The sequence below is a fragment of the Takifugu flavidus genome, chromosome 21 (genome assembly GCF_003711565.1).
Source record: "Takifugu flavidus isolate HTHZ2018 chromosome 21, ASM371156v2, whole genome shotgun sequence".
Lineage (NCBI taxonomy): Eukaryota > Metazoa > Chordata > Actinopteri > Tetraodontiformes > Tetraodontidae > Takifugu > Takifugu flavidus.
In genome coordinates this window covers 204958-225991 of record NC_079540.1, presented here as the reverse complement: position 1 = coordinate 225991, position 21034 = coordinate 204958, and the positions used below count along the sequence as shown (strand labels likewise).

The window sequence follows — 21034 nt, the reverse complement described above, 5'->3', positions numbered from 1 at the left end:
TCACTTTTATACCTACGGTACTATAGTTGAGGTCCAGGGTTCCGGGTCGCTCGTTTCCTGGTTCTTCCTGCAGGGGGCGTGGAGGAGTCGATGGTTGTCCACAGCTGGCGTTGCAGGCGGACGCACCTGCCGGCCATCCCCATTAGCCTTCCATTTAAGGACGGAGCGCCCGTCTGCCAGTATCGGAGAGTTTTCGTACTCCTTAGGGTAAACCTGACTCTTGCTGCATAACATTGCTTTCGCTTGTTCGAGGTCTCCACGCCGACCTGCGGACGTAAACCGTTCGCTGGACCTGTCTCCTGCATTGGCTCCGAGAGTTTCCACCACTTTTGAGTTAAACCTTAATAAAGATTCTTAATTGGACACTATCCCCACTGCGTTTTGCCTGCTTTCGGGCCCTGGAAAGAACCAATCCTAACAACTATTATGTTAATAAGCTTATAACAAAAGGGATTACTGTGTTATTACATTTGTTAAGCACCTATGGACCTTGGATCTCCGGCTTCTCAGACAAATAAGCTTTTTCTTTTTCTTAGAGTGATCTCCTCTTTAGTTTGGGGATCAGCTCTTCTGTGGTCCATGTCGTTGCTCATGGTGAAATTATTTTTTTCATTGAGACTTAGTGAGACATTAACAGTTGATCACTTAAGCGCCAGTAGTTCATCGTTTATTTCAGTTTCTTCTTCAAATGTAATGGACAACAGCACAATATACGTTCATCAAATGTAATATTGCCCCTAGCGTTAATTTAAAATCATTGCAAGTGGCGCCTTAAAGTCAATAAGTTGGAGGAACTTTGGATTTGACCCACAAATTAAGAGGAAAATAACAATTCTGGTTTAAAGTAGCTTTTAATCTTATTTGCATCCCTTTCTATATGTGAAATATCAAATTATATTGATTTGGTTTGAATTTTAAAGACTTTCCATAAAAATAAATTAACGCCCTACTTTGTTTGGTCTTGTTTCCTTATAGTTGCTGATTAATGTTCACTTAATAAACTCAATTGAGTGTTAATTATTAATTAATTGATTGATTTTTTTAAATTATTAATTAAGTGTTAATTAGACACTATATTCAACCAGGAGCAAACACGGGCAGTCTCAAGCTCAATTTATTACACATACAGAATATAAATATTCAAGCACTTTAAAGATAGACAAGACATGATCAGTAATATCAAACAACTTATTGCAGTTTTGTTTCCTCAATTCTTAACTTCAGAAGCAAAGGAACAAGTGCTTCTTTTCTGTTGTATCTCAATTTCCTTCTATCCTCATCATCATCATCATGTTTGCTTATTCACAGCGGCTTTGTTGGTTTACATCCCTGAGGCAGTGATGGCACAGCCCTGTGTCTTCAGCTCCCACAGAAAATTCAGCATGCACAAAAACTCTCTTTTCTTAATATCTTAAACACATAATTAATAATTAATGTGGAAAATAGAGACTATGCACTTGCCATTTATCCTACATCTTTTCAGTAACCCTAAACAAGAAGAAAGACTACTTCATCACTTTACCCACCCCTTAATCTAAATTAAAATAAGCATCATACTTTAAGACTTTTAAATCTTAAACTATTTTCCATTAAATCAAAAGGTGCTTTAAGTTCTGTATTAAATGTGGAGACCAAAGTGCTGGAGGCTGTTGGCTGCCAACTGCAATACAGCTAGACACATCATGTTAGAAATGTTCTTTAAATAAATCAGTTAAGTTAGTAAAGCTGTTTGTTGCTGGGTCCAACTCACTGTGTTGATGCTGGTGTTTGCTTTAAAAGTGACGGCGTTCACATGGCGGTCATCTTGCTGGCTTCTCTGACCCCACTCAGATAGGCTCCTGTCACAGTTTGAGGAAAGTGTCTGTTGGTGGCCTGTGAATCAAACAAAATATCAACAAAGAATTCAAAGTTAACTCACTTCACAGCTTGTCCACTTGGTTCGTATTGGTATAAATCATTGAAATGCATGTGCAGGTGTGCTTCCTGGGCTTGAATATAGTCTTTTCTTGGAGGTGCTCTTCAAATGGAATGATAACAACTTGAAAAAATATCCAAGGCACTCTGTCCGTTAAAAAGCCTTTATTGCTATAGCTTGGTCATATAAATCTTTTTTTGAAAAAGAAAAAAAACCAATTCCTACATGTTTGAGCTGCACGGATTCAACAGGGAGTCATTAATAGACTTACCGGTAACTTAGAACAAATGGGGAACTCATTCCATAGAACATTTGAACATAGTCAGGAAGAGGAAGAAGTGGTTTTTACCTCTCCAGCAAAGAAGAGTTTTCCCTGCACGTCTTCAGCGAGGATGTCATAGGCCTCGCCACTTCCCCCTGTTTTCACAAAGCTGTAAGACATCTGGGCCCAGAGGTCTGTACTCCAACGTGTCACAAAGAAACCCAATGGTTCTGGAACTTCCTATCAGTAAGACACATTTCTTTTATTATCTTATTTGCAGAGTACCAAGCAACACACTGACTAAGATTTGTCTTCAGAACTGGTTAATTTACACGTGTAGGAATATGTAAAAATTGATACAAACAAGTGCAATTGCAGGTGTATGAAAGTGGGAGAGGGTGACATGTTTCCTTAGGGACAGAAGTTAAAATTCTGGTTTTGAAAAGACAATTTCTTTCCCCCAAAGTGTGATATTTGCTAAATGAGACTTTTGACACTTGGTTCATTGAAACATGGTACAGCATTGCAAACACATACTTCTTGAGGGGAAGTAGTATTTTCCTTTGCATAAGTATGGGTTTGGAGGATCCTTAATATTTACCAAATCTTGTCCATTGATTTGAAAAAACTTGCAAAATCTCATTGGTATCTGTCTGCACCAGCATGATGCATCAGTTATTATTCATGAGTAAACTTAATTTTACAAAAATCACCTGTTCTTTGAAAAGTTCCTGCAGGACCTTCATACACTCCTCTAACACCTCTTTGTCCTCCATATCCTGGACTGTTGTTACAGAATTTCCAGAGATAACAGACATGAGAACAGCCTGCTTCCCCTGCATACAGTGTTCGCCTTCATTTTAATCAACATAAACACTCAATTTACTCTCTTGTAGTCAATCAAATCTGTGGATAAAAATAAGAAGAAACAAACCTGTGGGTCCATATCATAGAAAACACTAAACATGCCCCTCTTGTCAGGATTTGGTGGTATGTGACCAAAGTAGTCGGCCCCTTGGATTTTTTTGTCCCAGAATCTGCATGGAAACTGAACCGCAATCTAAAAAAAAGTTTTACAAAATTTGATGAGCTTGTCTTACAATAAAAATTCACCAATATTTTATGTGTGTGTGTGTGGAATTTTTAGTGGAGATTACCTTCTCTATGATACCAGCTCCCAGACTGTGAATTGCTTTCAGCTTCCTCTCAGGAAGAGGAGGATTGAATTGAATCATATTTTTCTGCAGTAAAGTGAGTGGTACCGTAACAAGAACCTAAACACAAGACAAGAATGAAAGAAGAGCTGGATAAAGTGCTGAAATACAAAGGTCCTCTATAACTATATTTTCACCTTGTGTGCTGTCCACTGAGAGCCATTAGTTGAGGTAACCTTGACAACATCACCTGAATAATCAATGGCTTGAACCTGAAATTAAAAAGCAAATTTGCTTGGATTATGAGAAATTCAGTCCCATTAACTCATGCACTGTCATCTCCAATAAAAACTATAAAGGAAATAGCTTTCTATCTATTTTTTTTCTTTTGTCCAGGATTTGATCCTGCTGACTCTCACTGTTAAATTAGCATGAGCCTAATATGCGACTAAAGCAGGAGAACCTCCTGAATAGCATGCACGGTGACTTGGTCTTTAGGGTTAGCAGAAGACCAGCAATAACCAAGGAGAGTGAAATTCAAATATAAAAAAACAAAATATAATCAACATGTTTCAAAGAAGTTACTTATCAAGGGAAAGATGAACTACAAACCGGGCACTTTGTGCGGATGTCAAGACCATCCGCCAGTTTGTGGAGTAGCACGGAGTACCCCTGGGTGAGTAAAGTGTGGTCTCCTGAGAACTGGGCAAAAAACTCATTGTGGTCCCAGGATCGTGCAGAAACCTAAAAAAGATCAATCTATTAGATGAGTCTTGCAGGTTTAACCACACCAAACAAGTCAAAAGTGGGAGATCCTTCAGTATTAGGATTTTTCCCACCTGGTCTAATGTGCTTCCACAGGCATACTCAAGGTTGCTGAGATGAAACTGAAGCACTTTCTCTTCTAGCTCACTAAACTGGATTCCAGACTCCTGTAAAAAGTTCTTTTTGACCTCCTGGACCTTTTCTATAGAGATAAAATGCAATGATCCCGATGCTTTTGCGAGTTTTTTCATGAGGAAGGCTATTTTGTACCTCCTAGGGGCGTGTCTTGGTGCTGTGACTTGTCTTTTCTCCACTCTGACACCACATCCAGGATGGCATTAAAATGGAAGTCCATGCGCTTGTCAATCGCTGGGTCAGTAGTCACACCCCCTTTCTGAAAAAGGTCACACCTCTCTCCAAGTTTGTGCATCTTGATGCCCATCTACAGCAAAAGGACAAACAGTTGAATTAAACAACAAAAGAAATTGTGTTTCAAATGACAAAGGTAAAAGTGAAAGTCAGCCTAAGGAATCTTAAGTAAAAGTCAATATTATTTTTTTTTCCACTTCATCCCTCTCAGGGATGATAATGGAAAGCAGCATATGGGCAGCTAGGGCCTATCCCAGCTGCATTGGGTGTAGGCAAGATATACCCTGAATGAGTTGCTGCCTCATCACAGGGCCCTTTGTGAGCATTTGTGGGTTTGATACCTTGCTCGAGGGTACCTCGGCACTGCTCTGAGGGTGTCTTGGAGCTACAAGAACACCTCCCAAGTTTTGTCTGCATTTAGTTTTGAACCGTCCCAGTCCGCTACAGATTGAGCTATCACAATGCCATTGTTATAAGTACATAGCAACACAGAAAAGCAAGCATATAAATCTAAATTTAAAAATCTAAGTTTTAATCTAATGTTTTACACCTGAACCTAGTCCTACTCTTTAAAAAATAATAAGGAAATAATGTATTAAATAAGTGAAATGAGTACTATGTTTACTAATTTCCTTCAAAGTATAATTTGAAGGTAGAAGTATCACATTATTGCACTTCAGTCACTGGGTTTTCTACCCCACTGTTACCTGCTCACACATGAGGGCAATGGGGTTGTTAACGCAACCATTCACAATCTGTGCTCCTCGTCCTACAGTGACACCCAGAGACATATCATCCCACACGCGACCTCCGATCCTGTCCCGGGCCTCCAGCACCACCACCTTTGTCATGAAAAATAATGATGAATTTTGTATATTAATCAATAACTAACACTATTGGATCTGCTCATTTAATACAATTAACAAACTGTTAACAGTAAAGGTACATGTCTATAATGCAGAAAATGTTTGACTGTGAAAAACAATTCACATATTTACAATCAAAAATATTTAAAAATAATTCTCCACAACCCCATTAAGGGCTTGTTTGTTTGTTTGATTGATTGTTTGTTTGTTTGTTTCCAAGGTAAAAACAGCTGCTTGAAAAAGGTACCTGAGTTCCAAAGTTCTGCAACTGTTTTGCAGCAGCCAGCCCTGAAGCCCCAGCACCGATGACGATAACATTTTTCTGATGATAAAATGTGAATACGGCTCAAGCAAATTATTATTGATTATTTTCATTAACAAAATATTTTCACGGTTAACTCGATGATGTAAGTGCTCACAGTGCCGTATCGTTCAGGAAGTAGAGGCTGTTTCACAGCCAGCACTCCTGTGTTGATGAGGCCCTTCCGGGTCATGAAGTGAAGCACACGGTCCATTTCCTGCACGCAGCACACTCGCACCAAACCACGGACGATGATGTGCTGAGCACATTTCTCCAGAGTCAGCACCTCCTTTAGAAGAATGTGATGAATCAATTTTCAGTATTACATGAATTCACACAATTATTAACAAGATGATTTTTTTTTTAAAAACACACAAAAAACACAAAAAATAAAATTCCAGGCTTCACATCCATGTGGCAAACTCAAGAAGCATACCGTGCAGTTACTGTTCCAGGAGGCCAGAATAAGGTTTCGCAGAGCCAAATACATGGTGGGGTCACGGGAAAATTCTGGGAACTCATAAAGTTCATCCAGCTCCATCATGTCAGGCCGCACACACAAAGCCTTTCCACACTCGTTGGGCTGATAGAAGGGTTGGAAGTATGGACACAAGCCTGGAACTGAAGAATAACTTACATGCTTATCACAGTCATAAAGGCTTTGAGCTAAACCTGAGGGTGGTCAAGCATCTTTCCTTATTCATTATGCCATGAAGAACTGTTTTTTTCTCTTGAAAGCAGACTCACTCTGTGGTTGAACAGCTCTGCAGTGGTCTGCCCTCAGCTCCGCTTTGGTCACAGTGCTGAGGGAGCCTGATGGACTCATCCCCACACAGTCAGGGTAGTAGGCAACCAGGAAAGGGCTTGCTGGACTGTCTTTGAACAGTGGTGGCAAAATTAACATTGCGTGCCACCAGCTGTTTGTCACCTCAGCTACTCTCTGCAACAACACAACCAACCATTAGTTTTCATACCAAATTACTGTACAGGCCTTTTGAAATTCATTAATTTATCCATCCATCCATCTTCTGACTATTTTTCCAATATGGTGTCACAGGGTTGTGGCATTTGATTCACTTATTAATTATAAAGTAAGTTTACCATGTCCTCTGGTTGAGAGCACTGGTCAGGTCCATCATTCTGCAGGAAAATGCATCAAATTGTAACTGTAAATGTTCTACATTTCACAAGATCGATTGGTTCTATTGCAATTTCAAGTTTACCTTGATGTTGTTGAACTTCATGCCACAGCGGTACGTTGCTGCTAAGGAGGCAGTAAGTTGGATCTCTTTAGTTAACTGCCGCCACTTCCTACAATCAGGTTTAGTACATTGAACCTGACAGGAGCAAAGAAAAGCATAGAGACCATGACAGTAAATGTGACACAGATAAGGATGAACACATTCATCAGTTTGATAGGAAGCACACCACTTACCCAGAATGGTAGCTGCTGATCTGCCATGAAAGCTTTGAGACTGGGTTCACTTTTGCCATTAGTCGTCCACACTTTCTTCCACGATGCAAAGGTCTCATAGCCATCTTTGTGACTGCCATTGGACAAAAAAGCCAAACCCAAACATAGAGTTTTATTCTGAAAGACGGCTGCAAATGCAGTGCTTGTTACATGACAATTTTTTCCACGTTACCTTCTGTAGTAGTGATCAAAACATTCGTTGCAAAAATGCTCACCGCATGACAGATGATACCAACGAGATGTGTAACCATTTTTAGCACATCTGCGACACACAATTACAATCTATGTCATACAAGAGGATACTCAAATAAATAAGCTAGGCTCCATTTTAATTACACAGTCAAATGCTCCACCTTTCAGATGCACTTGCAAAACAAACTGGATAAATAGCCGAACATCCAGCCTTCTCACACTTCCTGTACTTCTTCTCAGATTGCTCATCTTCTTCCTCAGTTTCTGTGGCTTTTCTTTTGCTCTATGAAAGAAAGTGTGAAAAACATTTTCATTGAACTGCACATTCATTTACCAATACAGCACTAAGGATAACTAAATATATAGATTATTTACAGTAGCCTGCCAGATTTGGGGCACAACTGGTCAAAAACTGTTAAAATTGAAGAGGAATTGATCTCCAAAAGGCCAAAATAAAAATGTGTTATAATCTTACACTTTTTTTAAATAACTGATGACAGACTGCCTGCAGCAGTCTTGTGGTCAGTCAGGTCTTTCAGGTCTCATTTTAGGGATTTTCACCCTCTCTTTCTTACAAAAATCTTCCAGGTCAGGGAGATTCTGAGGCCATCAACAATTGGCATGAGCAGCTTACTGCTATTTTTCTTGGTCTTCTAGACTAGACAGGACACGGGTAAAACTGCTATATTCTGACAGTCTTCTGTTTGAAGGTGGATAAGACACGTCTTAAAATCATTATTTTCTGAATTTTATTCAGAATTTGGTGTTGTGGGAACATTTCTTTTGTACAGCAGAATATAGCTGTATGGGATGTTTATCAAACAACAAGAAGCATAAAGCTCAGAGGATCAAAGAGGCTTTGTCACTTGATATTTCAAGTAATAAAGTCCAAATGATCTTTTATTTCAAAACAACTTACTATGTTAAGGTATAACAAAAGCCCTCTATATCAGTTCCATTGATTAACTTCAAACACAGTAGAAACTATAGAAATACAAAATACGATGGTCCAGCAATACTGGTAATGTTTTGGAATTCTTTTACGATCTGTTGTTTCTATAAATGTCTGTCACTATCAGCTTAAAAATGCACTCCAATTTAAAGATGGTTTGACCAACTTAGCATCTTGAATCCTGGTGATCGGACGAATCACAGCGTTCCAATTCCTTCTCAACAATACCATTGTCTCAAATTAATGTTCTTCATGGTAAGTCTACATTGCATTGAGATAAGATTGGGGATAGATAAAACAATGTGCATACACAGAATGGGTTTCAATTGTTCCTGCACAGGGTGGTCTGTTGCTTCACACTGTGGTTGCAAAACTGGGAAATTAAAATGCTATTCAGTGCATTATCACTGATCATCTATGGCCTTGGACACAGTCTCTCACACTAATCTCAACAGACCAATAGCAATAGGACTATCAGACGCTTCTCTTAAGTGGTTTAGATCTCATCTCTCTGGTCATACTCTTTCAAAACCTTTTGCATCTCTATCTCTCCTTTACATGCTCATCCTCATCCACACACCTAGCCATTCACCCAAGTCCTCTTCCTCTACCCAACTCATTATTATTATTGTTGTTTTCATTTTCCGTCTGAGAGGGTTATGTGTGAAGTCAGAATTGATCTTGTGGGAACCACTTGATTCCCAGTTTTTAGGTACTTACCTGTCCAGGTGGAGGGTTGTTGCTCCGTTTTACCCGGACATTGAGCTGCCTTCCAGAGGCGCGCAGGCTCTGTTCGTCTGCCGGTGACTCGCCGGAGCTCCGCTTCTTGGGTCGCCGAGCACCACACGCGTTCCCACCGTAATCTAGAAAATCAATGACACATTGACTAATAGATAATAATTACGCATCAGCGACACTATAATTTCTATTCAAATAGGGCTTCTTTTTTTACATTACCACTAAAGATATCTACAACCGATATTATTTATATCAGTGCTTTGTAACCAAATCGGAGTGACAAGAAAATGTCAGGCCCTTTAAACGAGCTTAAAAAAGATCCTGTCACATTTAGCGTATAGCACTAGCGCCGCCATACAACACTGACCTGTATCCGAGAGCATTAGTGACTCGTATCTTTCTTCAAATCCCGCTTTTGCTGATGTTAATGTGGCGTAAGAAGAAAGGTACTGTTAGCTGGGTTTGATTCCCTTTTATTGTTGTGGTGAAAATCAATACATCGTGTTTGCCAGAAGAGCACTTCCTGTTTTGAAGAGGAAACGGGCTTTCGCTGGGCTTAATTTTGAGCTCCGTCACTCGCCGTACTATATGGTAGCCATAGCAACTGTCGTAAGCTGTCTGGCAATTGACTATAAAGAACAATGCAAAATTAAAAAGCAAGAGGATAGATGCTGGGGGACAACTGTTGCTTGGACTTTAGGCTCAACGTTTAGATAATTTCGTTATTTGCTGATTACACGGGTTGAAACATTTCGCAAGAAAATAATAATAATTTGTAGTGTTAGAAATGGCACGCCTGATGTAGAAACTTTAAATCTCGAAGTACATCGACAATTGCAAATGGAGACAGGTGCGGTTCGGAGGAAACCAGACACTCTTGTAGTTAGAAGAACAAGAATATCCGACGAAAAGCAGCACATTCATCAGGTAAACTTTAATTAATCGTGTGAGTGAGTGATTGCACTCCCACTTTATGTGTGGATTTATGTCGCATTCATAAAGTACATTTTAATATTTTGTTGATTTTTAAAAAAATAGCAGCTGAAAATGTGTTATATTAATCTATGTTGCTAATAATTTGTGTATAAAAAGTTTTTCAATGGACCATTCACATTTCTGTGATCGGGGTGTTTACTGTGACTTTGAGGGGTTGCTTTTGAGAGGGACATGGAGATTTGTGGTTCGTGGCATCCATGCTGTATTGAGAGCAGTCCAATACACTTACAGTTTTATGTCACAAATGTGTAAAAATTTGTGTTTTTTTTCCCCCCAACAGCTTCACAATAAAAGTTTTGAACTCACCCAGGTGATTCATCTTCTTGAAGATCCTTTGACTGTAAGTTAAACTTTGTTATTATTTCATTTTATTCAGTGCTTTACATATACTATACTGTCAACTTTTATCTATCTTAAGGCAAATTTGAAGGAGAGGCACCTTTTTGCTCTGAAGAAACTTCTGAGGAGAAGCCAAATTGGTTTCGTATCCTTTTCTCTGAGATTAACAATACAATCATGAGATCTCCAAAAGACACAAGAGTTGTCACACACTACAGTAAATAGTTGAATTTTCATCATTAATATCCCCTGGTAGCACTAAAAATAGCTTTTCCTCTCATGCAAAACAGTTTGTGAAATTCCCAAGATGCTAATTTAACACTTTAATGTATCTGTCAGCATTTTCCCTCTTCCCAAATAACCTCTGTAATGATTCTTGCCCACATCACTTCCATTACCTCAAAGGGGTTTCACTATCATTGCTCTTTGCCAAACCTTTAAAACTTAATTTATATATAGATTTTAAAGGAGCTGACAGGGATCGCTACAATACTCAACATCTGTGCTGAGAAAGCGAAAGATCATCATGAATACCTGCCTATTTTGTGTGAAGCACTTAAAATCTGTAGGTCGGTAATTAAACTAGAGAAAAAGAAAAATATTATTCAGTATGCCTTAAATTCTGAAAATAAATGTTTGAGTTGTTTTTTTCTTCATTAGTCTTCCATTTTTGAAGGAGAAATCATCTGATGAGCTGAACTATGCTAAGGATGGCATAGAGTTCCTGTCTCACATGGGTACATAGAATTTATTACAGTGACTGTTTTAACGAAATCGGCAAGATAATATTTTTTTGTAATATTACGTCTAGCTTCCATGTGAAGGAGCTAAGATTTAAGATTTGTGTTAATTTGATTATCAATGACATTATATGACATACACTGTATTGCACAGTATTCCAGGGTTGAATATTGTCCTGCACGCAGCAGAACGAGTGATGATGTTCAATAACAAAGAGTTGTTTCTTCTTCAACAGGCTGTCTGATGAGAGTGCCAGATGCTGATGTGAGAAATCAGCTAGTTGACACTGTGAAATCATTCTATAACAGCGTAGCACCCATAGAGCTGCTTGATGGTATGGAACACCTCTCCAAGCCAAAGCCTCGGACTTTCAACTCAGACATCTATTTTTCTAGACTTTCACTAAGTGAGGCTCTTTCATGGCTTCTCGGTGCTTTCAGTATACCTTCTTCTACCTTCCTTTTTCAAAAGATTCTTTTTTTCCCCAAGTTCTGCCCATGTTATTTTTTCACTCTTTCTTGTAGGTCATTTTGTTGCTACTTTGCTTTCTTTCAAAACTACATATGTATAATTCTTGAGAACTTTGTGTGTATATACTATTTATGAGAATATTTTATTCCCCTATTTTAACAATATAAAGGTTATTTTATCATCATTTTCTTTTCTAAAATGTTTTTTTTACAGGACTTCAGGTGACCTCTCCAGGCTATCGGCTACAGCTGTTGGAGCACAGTGACCTTGCGCAGACATTGCTTCTTTCCATGGCTGCTCTAGAGAACCAGCCCAACATAAAATTGAAGCTCTTGCAAACACTTCAGTTTCTCTCCTGCTCCTCTGGTCAGTATCTGATTTTTAAAAATGTCGTGCATATGGAAGAGGGCAGCTGTTGGACATGTCAATCTCATAGATTGACCTCCTTCATTAAATAAAGTAGCTGCTCTCAAGAACATAAATCAGCTCATTACAAATCAGACAAAAAATCTAGGCTGTGATTAAAGAGCCCTTGTGGTAATGGCAGCAGGTTAGGAGATTGTTTTTTTATTATTATTATTTAGCCTTTATTTAACCAAGTTAGTCCTTCTGAGATCAAGGATGTCTTTTACAAGGGACACCTGGCCAAGAGGGCAGCAGCACAACAGTTATATTACAAACAATTTTTTTTAAAAAGATGCAAAAATGGCCTAAAGTTTAAGTTCAGAGTGAAATTTATTCCAAGCATTAGGTGTCAAAAGCCTAAATGTTACTGTGCCCAGTTTAGTTCGTACTTAAGGGACGATAAATAACAGACCAAAATGATGTTTCCACCAATTTGTTTCATACATAAAGAAAGACTTGTTAAAGGTAATATTCAAAAATTTTCTTTTCTTTTCTACATTCTGAATCTGCTCCTCAAAATATAAACAGCCATCAATTAAAAACCCTCAAAATTCCATTACCATCTCTTGTTAAAATGGTCCACGGCCACACTGATCCCAGTTTTAGAAGTGGTAATAAACACACTTTCTGTTTATCTCATTATTATTCGTCTGTGTCAGTAATTGCTTCTTTACAATCTGAATGCAGATAGGAACTGTGTGTTAATGTTGAATGCAAGAGGTGTGGAAACCATGTGCCTCCACATGAACGAAGACGATCCATCGAACCAAACGCTTTTAAGATCCTCTGACATCCTCTGGAACCTGCTGGAGAGAGGCTGCAGAGAGGAGGTCACTGCTCAGCTCAACAGTATGGAGTGTATCCTGTAGGTGTCACCTTTAGTGAAACACTGTGTGTTTGTAGTCACTCATAATGTAATCAGTACAAATTAAAAAAATGTTTTCTCTTTTGTTGATCTAGATCTCTGAAAGAAGCCTTTCTTCACAGTTTTGGATATTCTGATCGCCAGGTCACAAATGTCCTGCTGATGATCATAACTGCCATTGCTGAAACACTCAGCTCTCTGCTAATTGTAAGTACAATGGTGTATTTTCCTCAGCATTTTGGCTGATATTCCTTTGGGGTTTGAGAATTTTTTCATTTTTTTGTTCTCAACAGTTGTGTTTCTAATTTTCAGGAGAGTTTATTTGCCAAACAACTTGTCGTTCTTGCCACATTTCCAGAGTGTGAGGCCATTTTTTTACTTTTAAATGTTTAATATATTGATTTATGAGTCGACAGTACATTTTTATGAAATGAGAACTGTTTTTATTTATGCCTCAGTGAAAAATCACAACCCCACAATGTGCAACATCAAGATCAACTACAGTCAAGAAGATTTTCAAACGAAGAAATTGTTGTTGAATCTCTTGGTCGTCATGTCGAATGACTCGGCAGTGGCCCAGGTGAGACACACAGTTCAGGTCTTTGTAATGATCTCTGTAAATGCAGTGCAGAGCCTAAACATGACTACTAATCACAGATCTATAAAGAGGAACGGGTTATTCTGGCTCTGCTGACCCTCATGAAGCCCCCTGGAGCCTTGTCTGAGTGGCAGACCATGACACGTGACTGGTCCGCCAGTCAGCAGGAGGCTCTCCAGCTGCAGGCGTTGATGACTCTTGCAAGCATTACTCCACTCATGTTGGACAACTACATGAGCTGTCAAGGAAACACATGCCTGCTGCTCCTGCTGGACTGGTGTGTCCAACAAGGTGAAAGAGCCAAGAGACCAAAAGAAAATGTTACATAGTAACTGTCATGTCAAAGGAGAGTGTTTATGCATAAAACACCGTATAGACTGACATATTCTACACACGCTGTAGGTTTTTGATGCTGCCCTTCCCTACAAAAAGATATTAAACCTGGGCAGCATATGTGTTGTTTTAATCCTGTACATTTACATGTAAAGGGCAAGTATGCGTCTCAATGTCCTTCCATTGTGCTATAAGGAGTAGCTGAAATGATAAGAAAATATGTTTGTGTACATTTTTTTTTTACTTTTGAGATTGGCCTCAATTTTTAGGAGCTATTTTGTAGTTCATATGTATACAAATGTCATAGACATACAATGACAATAGAAATCAGTAAAAATATAAATCAGTATATATAGATAGATAGTTAATTAGATAGATGGATGGATGGATGGATGGATGGATGGATGGATGGATGGATGGATGGATGGATGGATGATGGATGGATGGATGGATGGATAGATAGATAGATAGATAGATAGATAGATGATAGATAGATAGATAGATAGATAGATAGATAGATAGATAGATAGATAGATAGATAGAATGTTTGTACTTGCATTTGTCAATTGAGATTTATTCAACAATTAAAAATAGGATTCCTCTTTTCTCCCAGATGCTGAATTTGATCATGTCAACACTGTGTGCAGTTCAAAGGGATGGGGGGATAAAAAAGTGCAGGTGCTGTATTGTGTCAGAGTACTGAGGTCTGTGACTTCAACGGGGGACGAGTCCGTAAAACAGGACCTCTGTGATCAAGGAATCATTAACCAGCTCTTGGGTAAATTATATTCATTCTAATGTTTTCATTCATTATAAAAGGCTTCAGTGTACAACTCCTTGTTTTCTAGGGATTTTGATGCAGATGGAAGCAAATCCTGATGATGACGATGTCGTCACTATCGAGATAATGACAGATGTTCAGCTGATACTTGCTGTGCTGTGCGAGACTGACATGCACAGGAAGGTAAAGTCAAAGCATGCAACGTTATGTGATTCACATTTAAAGTGTCTTTGAAATAATACTACTACCAAAACCAATGTCCTTCGAAGTCTCTACATGCTGTTGTGCTCTCCAGGAACTGTTTGGATCAGAGGGAGTTGAGATGGTCGTTCACTTCCTGAAGAAAGGCTTCCACAAGTTCTACGGTGGTTTAGGACACAATAAGCTCACACTCACTACCATTGACTGCGTATGGTTAGTTCAACTATGCTGATTTAACGTATTCGTTAGATATATAGATTGCATTTAAACCAAAATGGCTAAATAATAGTAAATTGATCAATTGAAAAGAATATTTTTTTAAAATATAAGGTTACACTGTTTTATCAATAGACAAAATTGGACATTGATTTATTGGATTTTGATGGGACTCCAATCCACATGTCTGTAAACTGAAAACGTTGATCTAATCAGGTCCTGTATTGTGGGCTGTTACACCACTGAAGACTATTTTTTGGCTAAAGGGGGAGTGTGCCTCCTGTTGGACCTGCTCAGTGTGAGTTGCTATTTGATTTTTCCATTTTGTAATTTCCTGTGCCCGTACGTTTAAAATCTGAAAATGCTGAGAATGGCACGTTCTTTTCCTCATTCTTGTTTCATGCAGGCAGGCCCTCAGCGCATTCACTGCATCGTCCTCGCCACTGTCCTAGAGTTGTGTGAGAACCCCAATACTCTGCCTCACATACTGACCTGGAGGGATAAAGCAGGACACACAGCTCCTAGAATCCTGCTGCAGCTGTGGAGGGAGGAGGAAGCAGAACTGAAGGTCAGCAGAAACCAACATGGAGGCATAGCAGGTAAGTCACACATACTGTATATGTGTGTGTATGTCGGACTAATGAAATGTGGGCATTCAGTTACATAGAAATCTTTGTTTTTCTTTAATAGAAACTGTCTGCATAGATATTGTAATGCGGGTCGATCTTTATTGGGTTAATTTACATAATTCTGTAGTTCTAATTTAGCAATAATGAGTAATTATATATGTTTTATTTAATATTTTCCACTTCTTCTGCCTATTCACTTTCATTTTAAGATCCCCAGGGGCCTCTCCTCAGCCTTCATCAGAGGGGACAGGAACAACAGTCATTACCTTCTAACATACCAAGTCCAGCTGTGCTTGAACTCTCGGAGAACCTGCGGGCAAAGATTTACTCCATCTTCTGCAAGATTGGTAAAAACATAAATAACTGCTATTATTAATAAATTTGGCATTTTTTGTAAATATGCAGATAATGCAACTGCAAACTGCATATTGGCACATGCTGCAAATATTTGAAACGTCTATTAACTAATTAAATAGATGTAAAAAAAAAATGAAAAGGTAAATCAAAAGTAACATTAGTCAGTTTGAGGAATAGTCAAAACACTTCCCATGGAAATAAATTAATTTGCAGCAATGTCTAGAAAAAATAAAAGCCGTTCTGAACGTTAGATACTCGTGAGCTACAGCATGTTTTTGTCGGTGCATTAGGTGTGTGTCTGGTATGAACTGTGCATTACTTTTGTAGGGTTTCAAGGACTTCCTGGGTTATCGGCAATGCATTATGTAACCTTGAGCATCGTCAGGAGGTATCTGGATTTCAAGGTAATTGTGCTAGTTTTGATTGATTGATTGATTGATTGAGGCCTTCAGAAGGAATTTAGCAACGTATTCAGAGTTTGTCAGTAACGAGATGTCTCCCAGTGGAGGTGACAATTAGGGACTTCACAGCCTGAACTACCAGTTGTTTAAGGAAGAGGAGAACATTTTGAAAACTATTAATGCAGCAGAGAGTACCTTAAGAAAGCAAAGTCATCTTTGACCAGGATGGGTCCTGGTCCGCTCACCTGGGAGGGTGTGTGGTGTTCAAAAGTCCCTGTGCTTTTCATACCGGTCTCACTTAACATCATCAGCAAAATTTGTATAAATGTTCTAATCATGGTAACTAATCATCAAATCTCAAAATTGTGATTTTGTGCTATGGCAGGTGGGGGAGGTTTGGCAAGAGATCAACAGGGAGCTGAGTTTGGAAGGTGTGAAGCCCATCAGCCCTGACCAGGAGGCTCTGAGCACCATCACTGAGATAATGGAGGACACAGCAAGGAGGGTCACAAGTGAACAAAGCAGCATCATGGAGCAACACGAGAAGGAGGAGCTCAGCCAGGAGGAGAACATGTACACTGAGGTGCCCGAAGTCACATTTATTTATAATGTTCCCAATAGTAAAAAAAAGAAATCTGAAAATTATTTTTAACATCTAGTTTCAGTCTAGATTTAGATAGATCTAGACTCAAATAAATGTGAAAACCTCAAACGATTAAATAAAACTAAAATTGAATTGAGATTAAATAAAAAGATGAAAACAAAGTTTGTGCTTGTCTGTTACAGATTAAGGCTCGATGGAAGCAGCAAGAGCTCACAGCAAAGTCCTCAAAGAGTTATGGACCCAAAACCCCAAAGTCTGAGATACTTAAGGTTTTATCTTTTGTGTTCATACACACTAAATTGTCACACATGAAAAGTGATGGCATGTTACGTGAGCAACTGCAACTGTTAATATTTTTCTTAACCTTTGTGGCTTTGTACAGGAGGTGAAAGCATGGGACAGACCTCCCTTCAAGGCTGCGGTGCAGGACAACTCTTGAGTGACAGAGGAGCACAAACACTCACATACACCATGTCCTTGAAAGCTTGAAGTCACCAAAGATTCCCATTCAACACAAACCCTCGTGCACTAATGTGTTTATTTTAGTTTCATGCAAAATCCATTCTATAAACCAGACAGATGCATATTTTCTAGGAGCATCCTAGCTGCTTGGCTTTGGAACCAAATGCAGACATGATGTCACAGTGTACACAATAGTCCTCTGGTGTGGACACACACGCAGTGCAGTGACTGACTGGACCTTGCGGACAAACATCTCTTAGTTCGACATGTTGATGAACAGTAGTTAGCTTAATGCATATTTAGTGAAAAACTATACAGTTTTGAACAATATTAAAAGTATTAAAGACGATAGAACATATCTTCACATTCCTTATTAATTGGTTTATATAAGCAACAAAAGGAGCTGAACATCCAAGGGGTGGGAACAGAGGCCTTATATAACATCAAAATTGCTCAAGTTTCTTTTGGTTTATGGTAATATATCTCATAAAGATGCTTTCTTGTGTCACAGGCAGCTGCAACTTGTTCTTTTTTTAAGAGTTCCATTAAGTGTTGGTGTTGGGGGGGTTCTAATGTTTTTAGCTTATATAAGTTACTGCAGTACATTAACACACATGCTTCTTCAAGCGTACAACGTGGTACAGAAGCACTTTTTCTCTCTCTGCTTTCATCCATTTTACCGGCTGAATGGCCAAACCATCTCTGACAGGCCAGATCTTCTGTGCAGCTCTATTAGACAGTGTGTGCGTGCGTGCGTGTGTGTGTGTGTTGAACCAGACTGTCCGTTATGCTGGGACGTTCACCCTGCACAAAAGAGCAGGGATACAGGGGAGCCTCTTCTATAGCCCAGGCTGCTGCTGCTGTTTGTTCATGCTGCTCTACATGCTGACGCTGTGGGTGTCGATGCAGGTGAGTGTGCCTGTTTCTTATGGAGCTGCTTTTCAGACTGTTTCAGTCCAGCTTAAAACTTTATACTGTATTTATTCAATTTTTCTCCCAGCTTTTGTTTTAGTATCTGATTTCACGGGTTTAACATCAGTATAAACTACTTAGAATTACTGTTAGGATTACTTTGCACTGACTGGAAGTAAGCCATGAAATGCACAGAAGCAAATGTAATTATGCTACCATAACTACGTTAATATATAGTTTTCACTAAACTTCACGCACGGTCTTCATCTGCTGTTTAAGGCGGATTAATTGGCACTTTTGTGAAAATTGGAAATTCATTCATACAACCAGGGGACATGAAAATATACTTTACTATACTCTAAAGCGTGCTTTTTACACAAGAGTGCCTTTGAAGGCAGAAATTGCTTTAAATATCTTATTGCTCATCATACCACAACAAAATCTACAGAACCATCTATCTTTGCTTCCCAGGCCTACTTAAATGCTGTTAGAAGAGCTCGGTTAACTGAGCTTCGACATTTCTATCCCATTTGATCTTATTTATTTATTTTTGTTCTTTTATAAGGTTCTTGGTTAGCTGGAAAAGCTCTGCCAGCACAAATGATCATCAGATTGGGAAGACTGACGCCGGGATACTTCCGTTTGCTCCAGGTGCTTCATAATCTTTCACCATGAATTACTGTTTATAAAGCAGCAAACTGTTTTTGGGATAGTTCCATGACATATTTCCACAAATTACAGACTTGCACTGAGAAACATGTCAAATTGTAGCTGTTTTGGAGACATCTTTGCTTCAACTTGTAGAAGAAGAACTAGCAATAAGTAAATTATTCATACATGGATTATGTAATCTGCTCTGTACCTGATGATGTATGCCGGGTAAAAGGCTGCATGAGGCATGAAGTGTCCGTTCTGTCCACAGAGGCAAGTCTCAGGCGAGGTGCAGATGCGTCCACAGAGCAGAGGTGTTGATCCCATTGCCATGACGATGGCCACGGTGGGAATGGGCATGTCCTTCTATAGCGCCAGGCAGATGACAGAGGAGTACCTGAAGCACCTGACTGCCTGAGTTGAGAAATGTCCAGTCGGAGTGCCTCTGGCAGCAGTTGATGACGTTTCTGCTTGTGTATGTTGCAGAAGGTTTGTGATGGAGGAGACCGAGAGGGCTTATTTAGTGCGTTTGTGCTGTTGCGCGAAGGAAAAAAATCCCAGTAAGGAAATCTGAGTGAATGTTCAGTTTAAGCATGAAGACTTGTCACATAATCAAGACTAGTTGTGGTGTCCATTAAAATGAGCTGCACGTTGCATCAATCCATTGAAATTTTGCATTTGCAGCATGAAAATAACAAACATTTGTCGTTGTTTAACGAAATCATCCCAGAAGGTGTAGTATAACTAATAAAAGTAGGTTCATATGTTTTGTTAATTTGTCCCATATACTTTGTACTTATTAACCTTTTATGTGCAAAATTTCAGTTTTGCTGTGCTTGCTGCCTAAATTATAAAACATATTTATAGTTCAGTGATACAGGGCTGTCAAAATGTTTATAATTGTGAAACAGATTGTTGCAGTTATTGTGTTTTCTGTTCAAACGTAATACACCATTGAAACATGTTTTGTGTTGTCAGAAATAATTCTCTAATAAACATGCTACATTTTAAGCCGTTCCTTGTGTTTTAAGAAAACAGACACAGATAAATGTGGTTGATGTTGATGGAATAACTAAAAACAAATCTAGTGTCAAATGGATGCTTTGAATTTGATCATCAGGAAATTGTGCATGTTGGGAAGAGAAAACAAGTGACAAAATCCTGTTTCCATCAGACGGGGGACAGTGTGGGAAGCAGACACGGATGTTGTGTTTGCTAATGCGTGTCTGGTCAAAGCGGGCCGGAAATTGTTAGCTCTGAAAGGTTAGTTTATTCTGAACTGCAGCTACACTGCATATGGTCAAGATCAGAATCAGAATCAGGTTTATTGCCATTGTTCATGTAATACACAGTATTACACAAGCTAGGAATTTGTCCTGGTGTGACGCTGCGACATTCAACATAAAAAAGACAACATTAGAACAAGATAAATAAAATAAGACATATATACAGTATATATATAAATAGTAAGAAATAGTGCAGGTCAATGCAGGAGTAATGTGCTTCATTTGATTTTACAAATCAAAATGAACTTATACTCATCTGTAAAAAGCGCTATATGAACTTAGTATTAGTATTGCAAATGGATGCATTGGATGTTCAACATCTGTAACAATTAAGACATTAAATGTAAACGCGTGGACAACTGAATTATTTAAATTTCAGACTAAAATCACACATTCCTCAGTTCAAAAAACTATTGTAACCAATTTAAATTGAGCTATATAGACACATTTTCTGTGACGTGCCCCTTAAGCAGGAGGTGCACCTGTGATTGTGCCATATGTAGAACAGCTACTATTTCAAGTTCTTGATTCCTTTTCCTTGAAATTATGTTTATCTAAATTGTATGATCATGAATTTGTACAACAGATTAATTAGACGTTTCTATTCTGGAGTCTCCCATCAGAGGGTTTTGTTTTTATTCACATGTTTGTTTGGTTTTGGGTTTTTGTTTGTTTGTTTTTGGGGGGGTTAAAAAAACAACAAGATGTAAAGTTTAGATTTGTTTTCCCAGTAAGTAAATGGTTATTCTTGTACAAGGGAATGCTTCCTTTGCGCTCTCAATTGGCAGGAATAGAAAT

General features: G+C 38.8%; 2 protein-coding genes across 7 annotated transcripts; one reads left to right on the top strand and one right to left on the bottom strand.

Moving 5' to 3' along the window:
- Window positions 1-1096: 1096 nt before the first annotated feature.
- On the bottom strand, window positions 1097-9551 carry LOC130518213 (lysine-specific histone demethylase 2). Of its 2 annotated transcripts, none has more exons than XR_008947962.1 (21): window positions 9356-9551; window positions 8971-9113; window positions 7460-7581; window positions 7279-7368; window positions 7068-7179; window positions 6856-6969; window positions 6734-6772; window positions 6380-6572; window positions 6069-6253; window positions 5751-5921; window positions 5579-5653; window positions 5173-5307; window positions 4367-4538; window positions 4171-4298; window positions 3944-4075; window positions 3529-3603; window positions 3335-3451; window positions 3112-3237; window positions 2891-3030; window positions 2265-2417; window positions 1097-1872 (listed from the first exon to the last, which is right to left on the bottom strand). XR_008947962.1 is itself a non-coding variant. In XM_057020642.1 (21 exons), exons 1-21 carry the CDS (start codon window positions 9369-9371, stop codon window positions 1789-1791), a joined length of 2505 nt encoding a protein of 834 aa, XP_056876622.1. In that variant the 5' UTR covers window positions 9372-9551; the 3' UTR covers window positions 1097-1788. The 2 variants fall into 2 exon arrangements, 1 of the variants encoding a protein (XP_056876622.1); XM_057020642.1 differs by having other exon boundaries at window positions 2891-3013.
- On the top strand, window positions 9533-19961 carry LOC130518212 (cilia- and flagella-associated protein 69-like). Of its 5 annotated transcripts, none has more exons than XM_057020638.1 (24): window positions 9533-9915; window positions 10265-10324; window positions 10403-10468; window positions 10783-10892; window positions 10984-11060; window positions 11300-11398; window positions 11749-11901; window positions 12628-12805; window positions 12901-13012; window positions 13118-13166; window positions 13264-13385; window positions 13463-13694; window positions 14350-14514; window positions 14585-14700; window positions 14813-14931; window positions 15151-15232; window positions 15341-15533; window positions 15773-15910; window positions 16248-16324; window positions 16707-16904; window positions 17108-17194; window positions 17308-18296; window positions 18865-18950; window positions 19222-19961. In XM_057020638.1, the coding sequence occupies exons 1-22, from the start codon at window positions 9829-9831 to the stop codon at window positions 17362-17364; spliced, it is 2577 nt and encodes an 858-aa protein (XP_056876618.1). In that variant the 5' UTR covers window positions 9533-9828; the 3' UTR covers window positions 17365-18296; window positions 18865-18950; window positions 19222-19961. The 5 variants fall into 5 exon arrangements, with proteins under 5 accessions (XP_056876618.1, XP_056876617.1, XP_056876621.1 ...); XM_057020637.1 differs by having other exon boundaries at window positions 11300-11470; XM_057020641.1 differs by having other exon boundaries at window positions 9893-9915; window positions 10403-10888.
- The last annotated feature ends 1073 nt before the right edge of the window (window positions 19962-21034 follow it).

Coding starts and splice junctions, on each gene's coding strand:
- LOC130518213 (XM_057020642.1), bottom strand. Junction 3,238..3,334: donor GAGCTGGTATCATAGAGAAG/GTAATCTCCACT, acceptor ACTTTTTTTTAG/ATTGCGGTTCAGTTTCCATG. Junction 3,014..3,111: donor TCTATGATATGGACCCACAG/GTTTGTTTCTTC, acceptor CACTGTATGCAG/GGGAAGCAGGCTGTTCTCAT.
- LOC130518212 (XM_057020637.1), top strand. CDS start 9,829: ATGGAGACAGGTGCGGTTCGGAGGAAACCAGACACTCTTGTAGTTAGA. Junction 11,471..11,748: donor TTTTTCTAGACTTTCACTAA/GTGAGGCTCTTT, acceptor TTTTTTTTACAG/GACTTCAGGTGACCTCTCCA. Junction 14,932..15,150: donor ACTACCATTGACTGCGTATG/GTTAGTTCAACT, acceptor TGATCTAATCAG/GTCCTGTATTGTGGGCTGTT.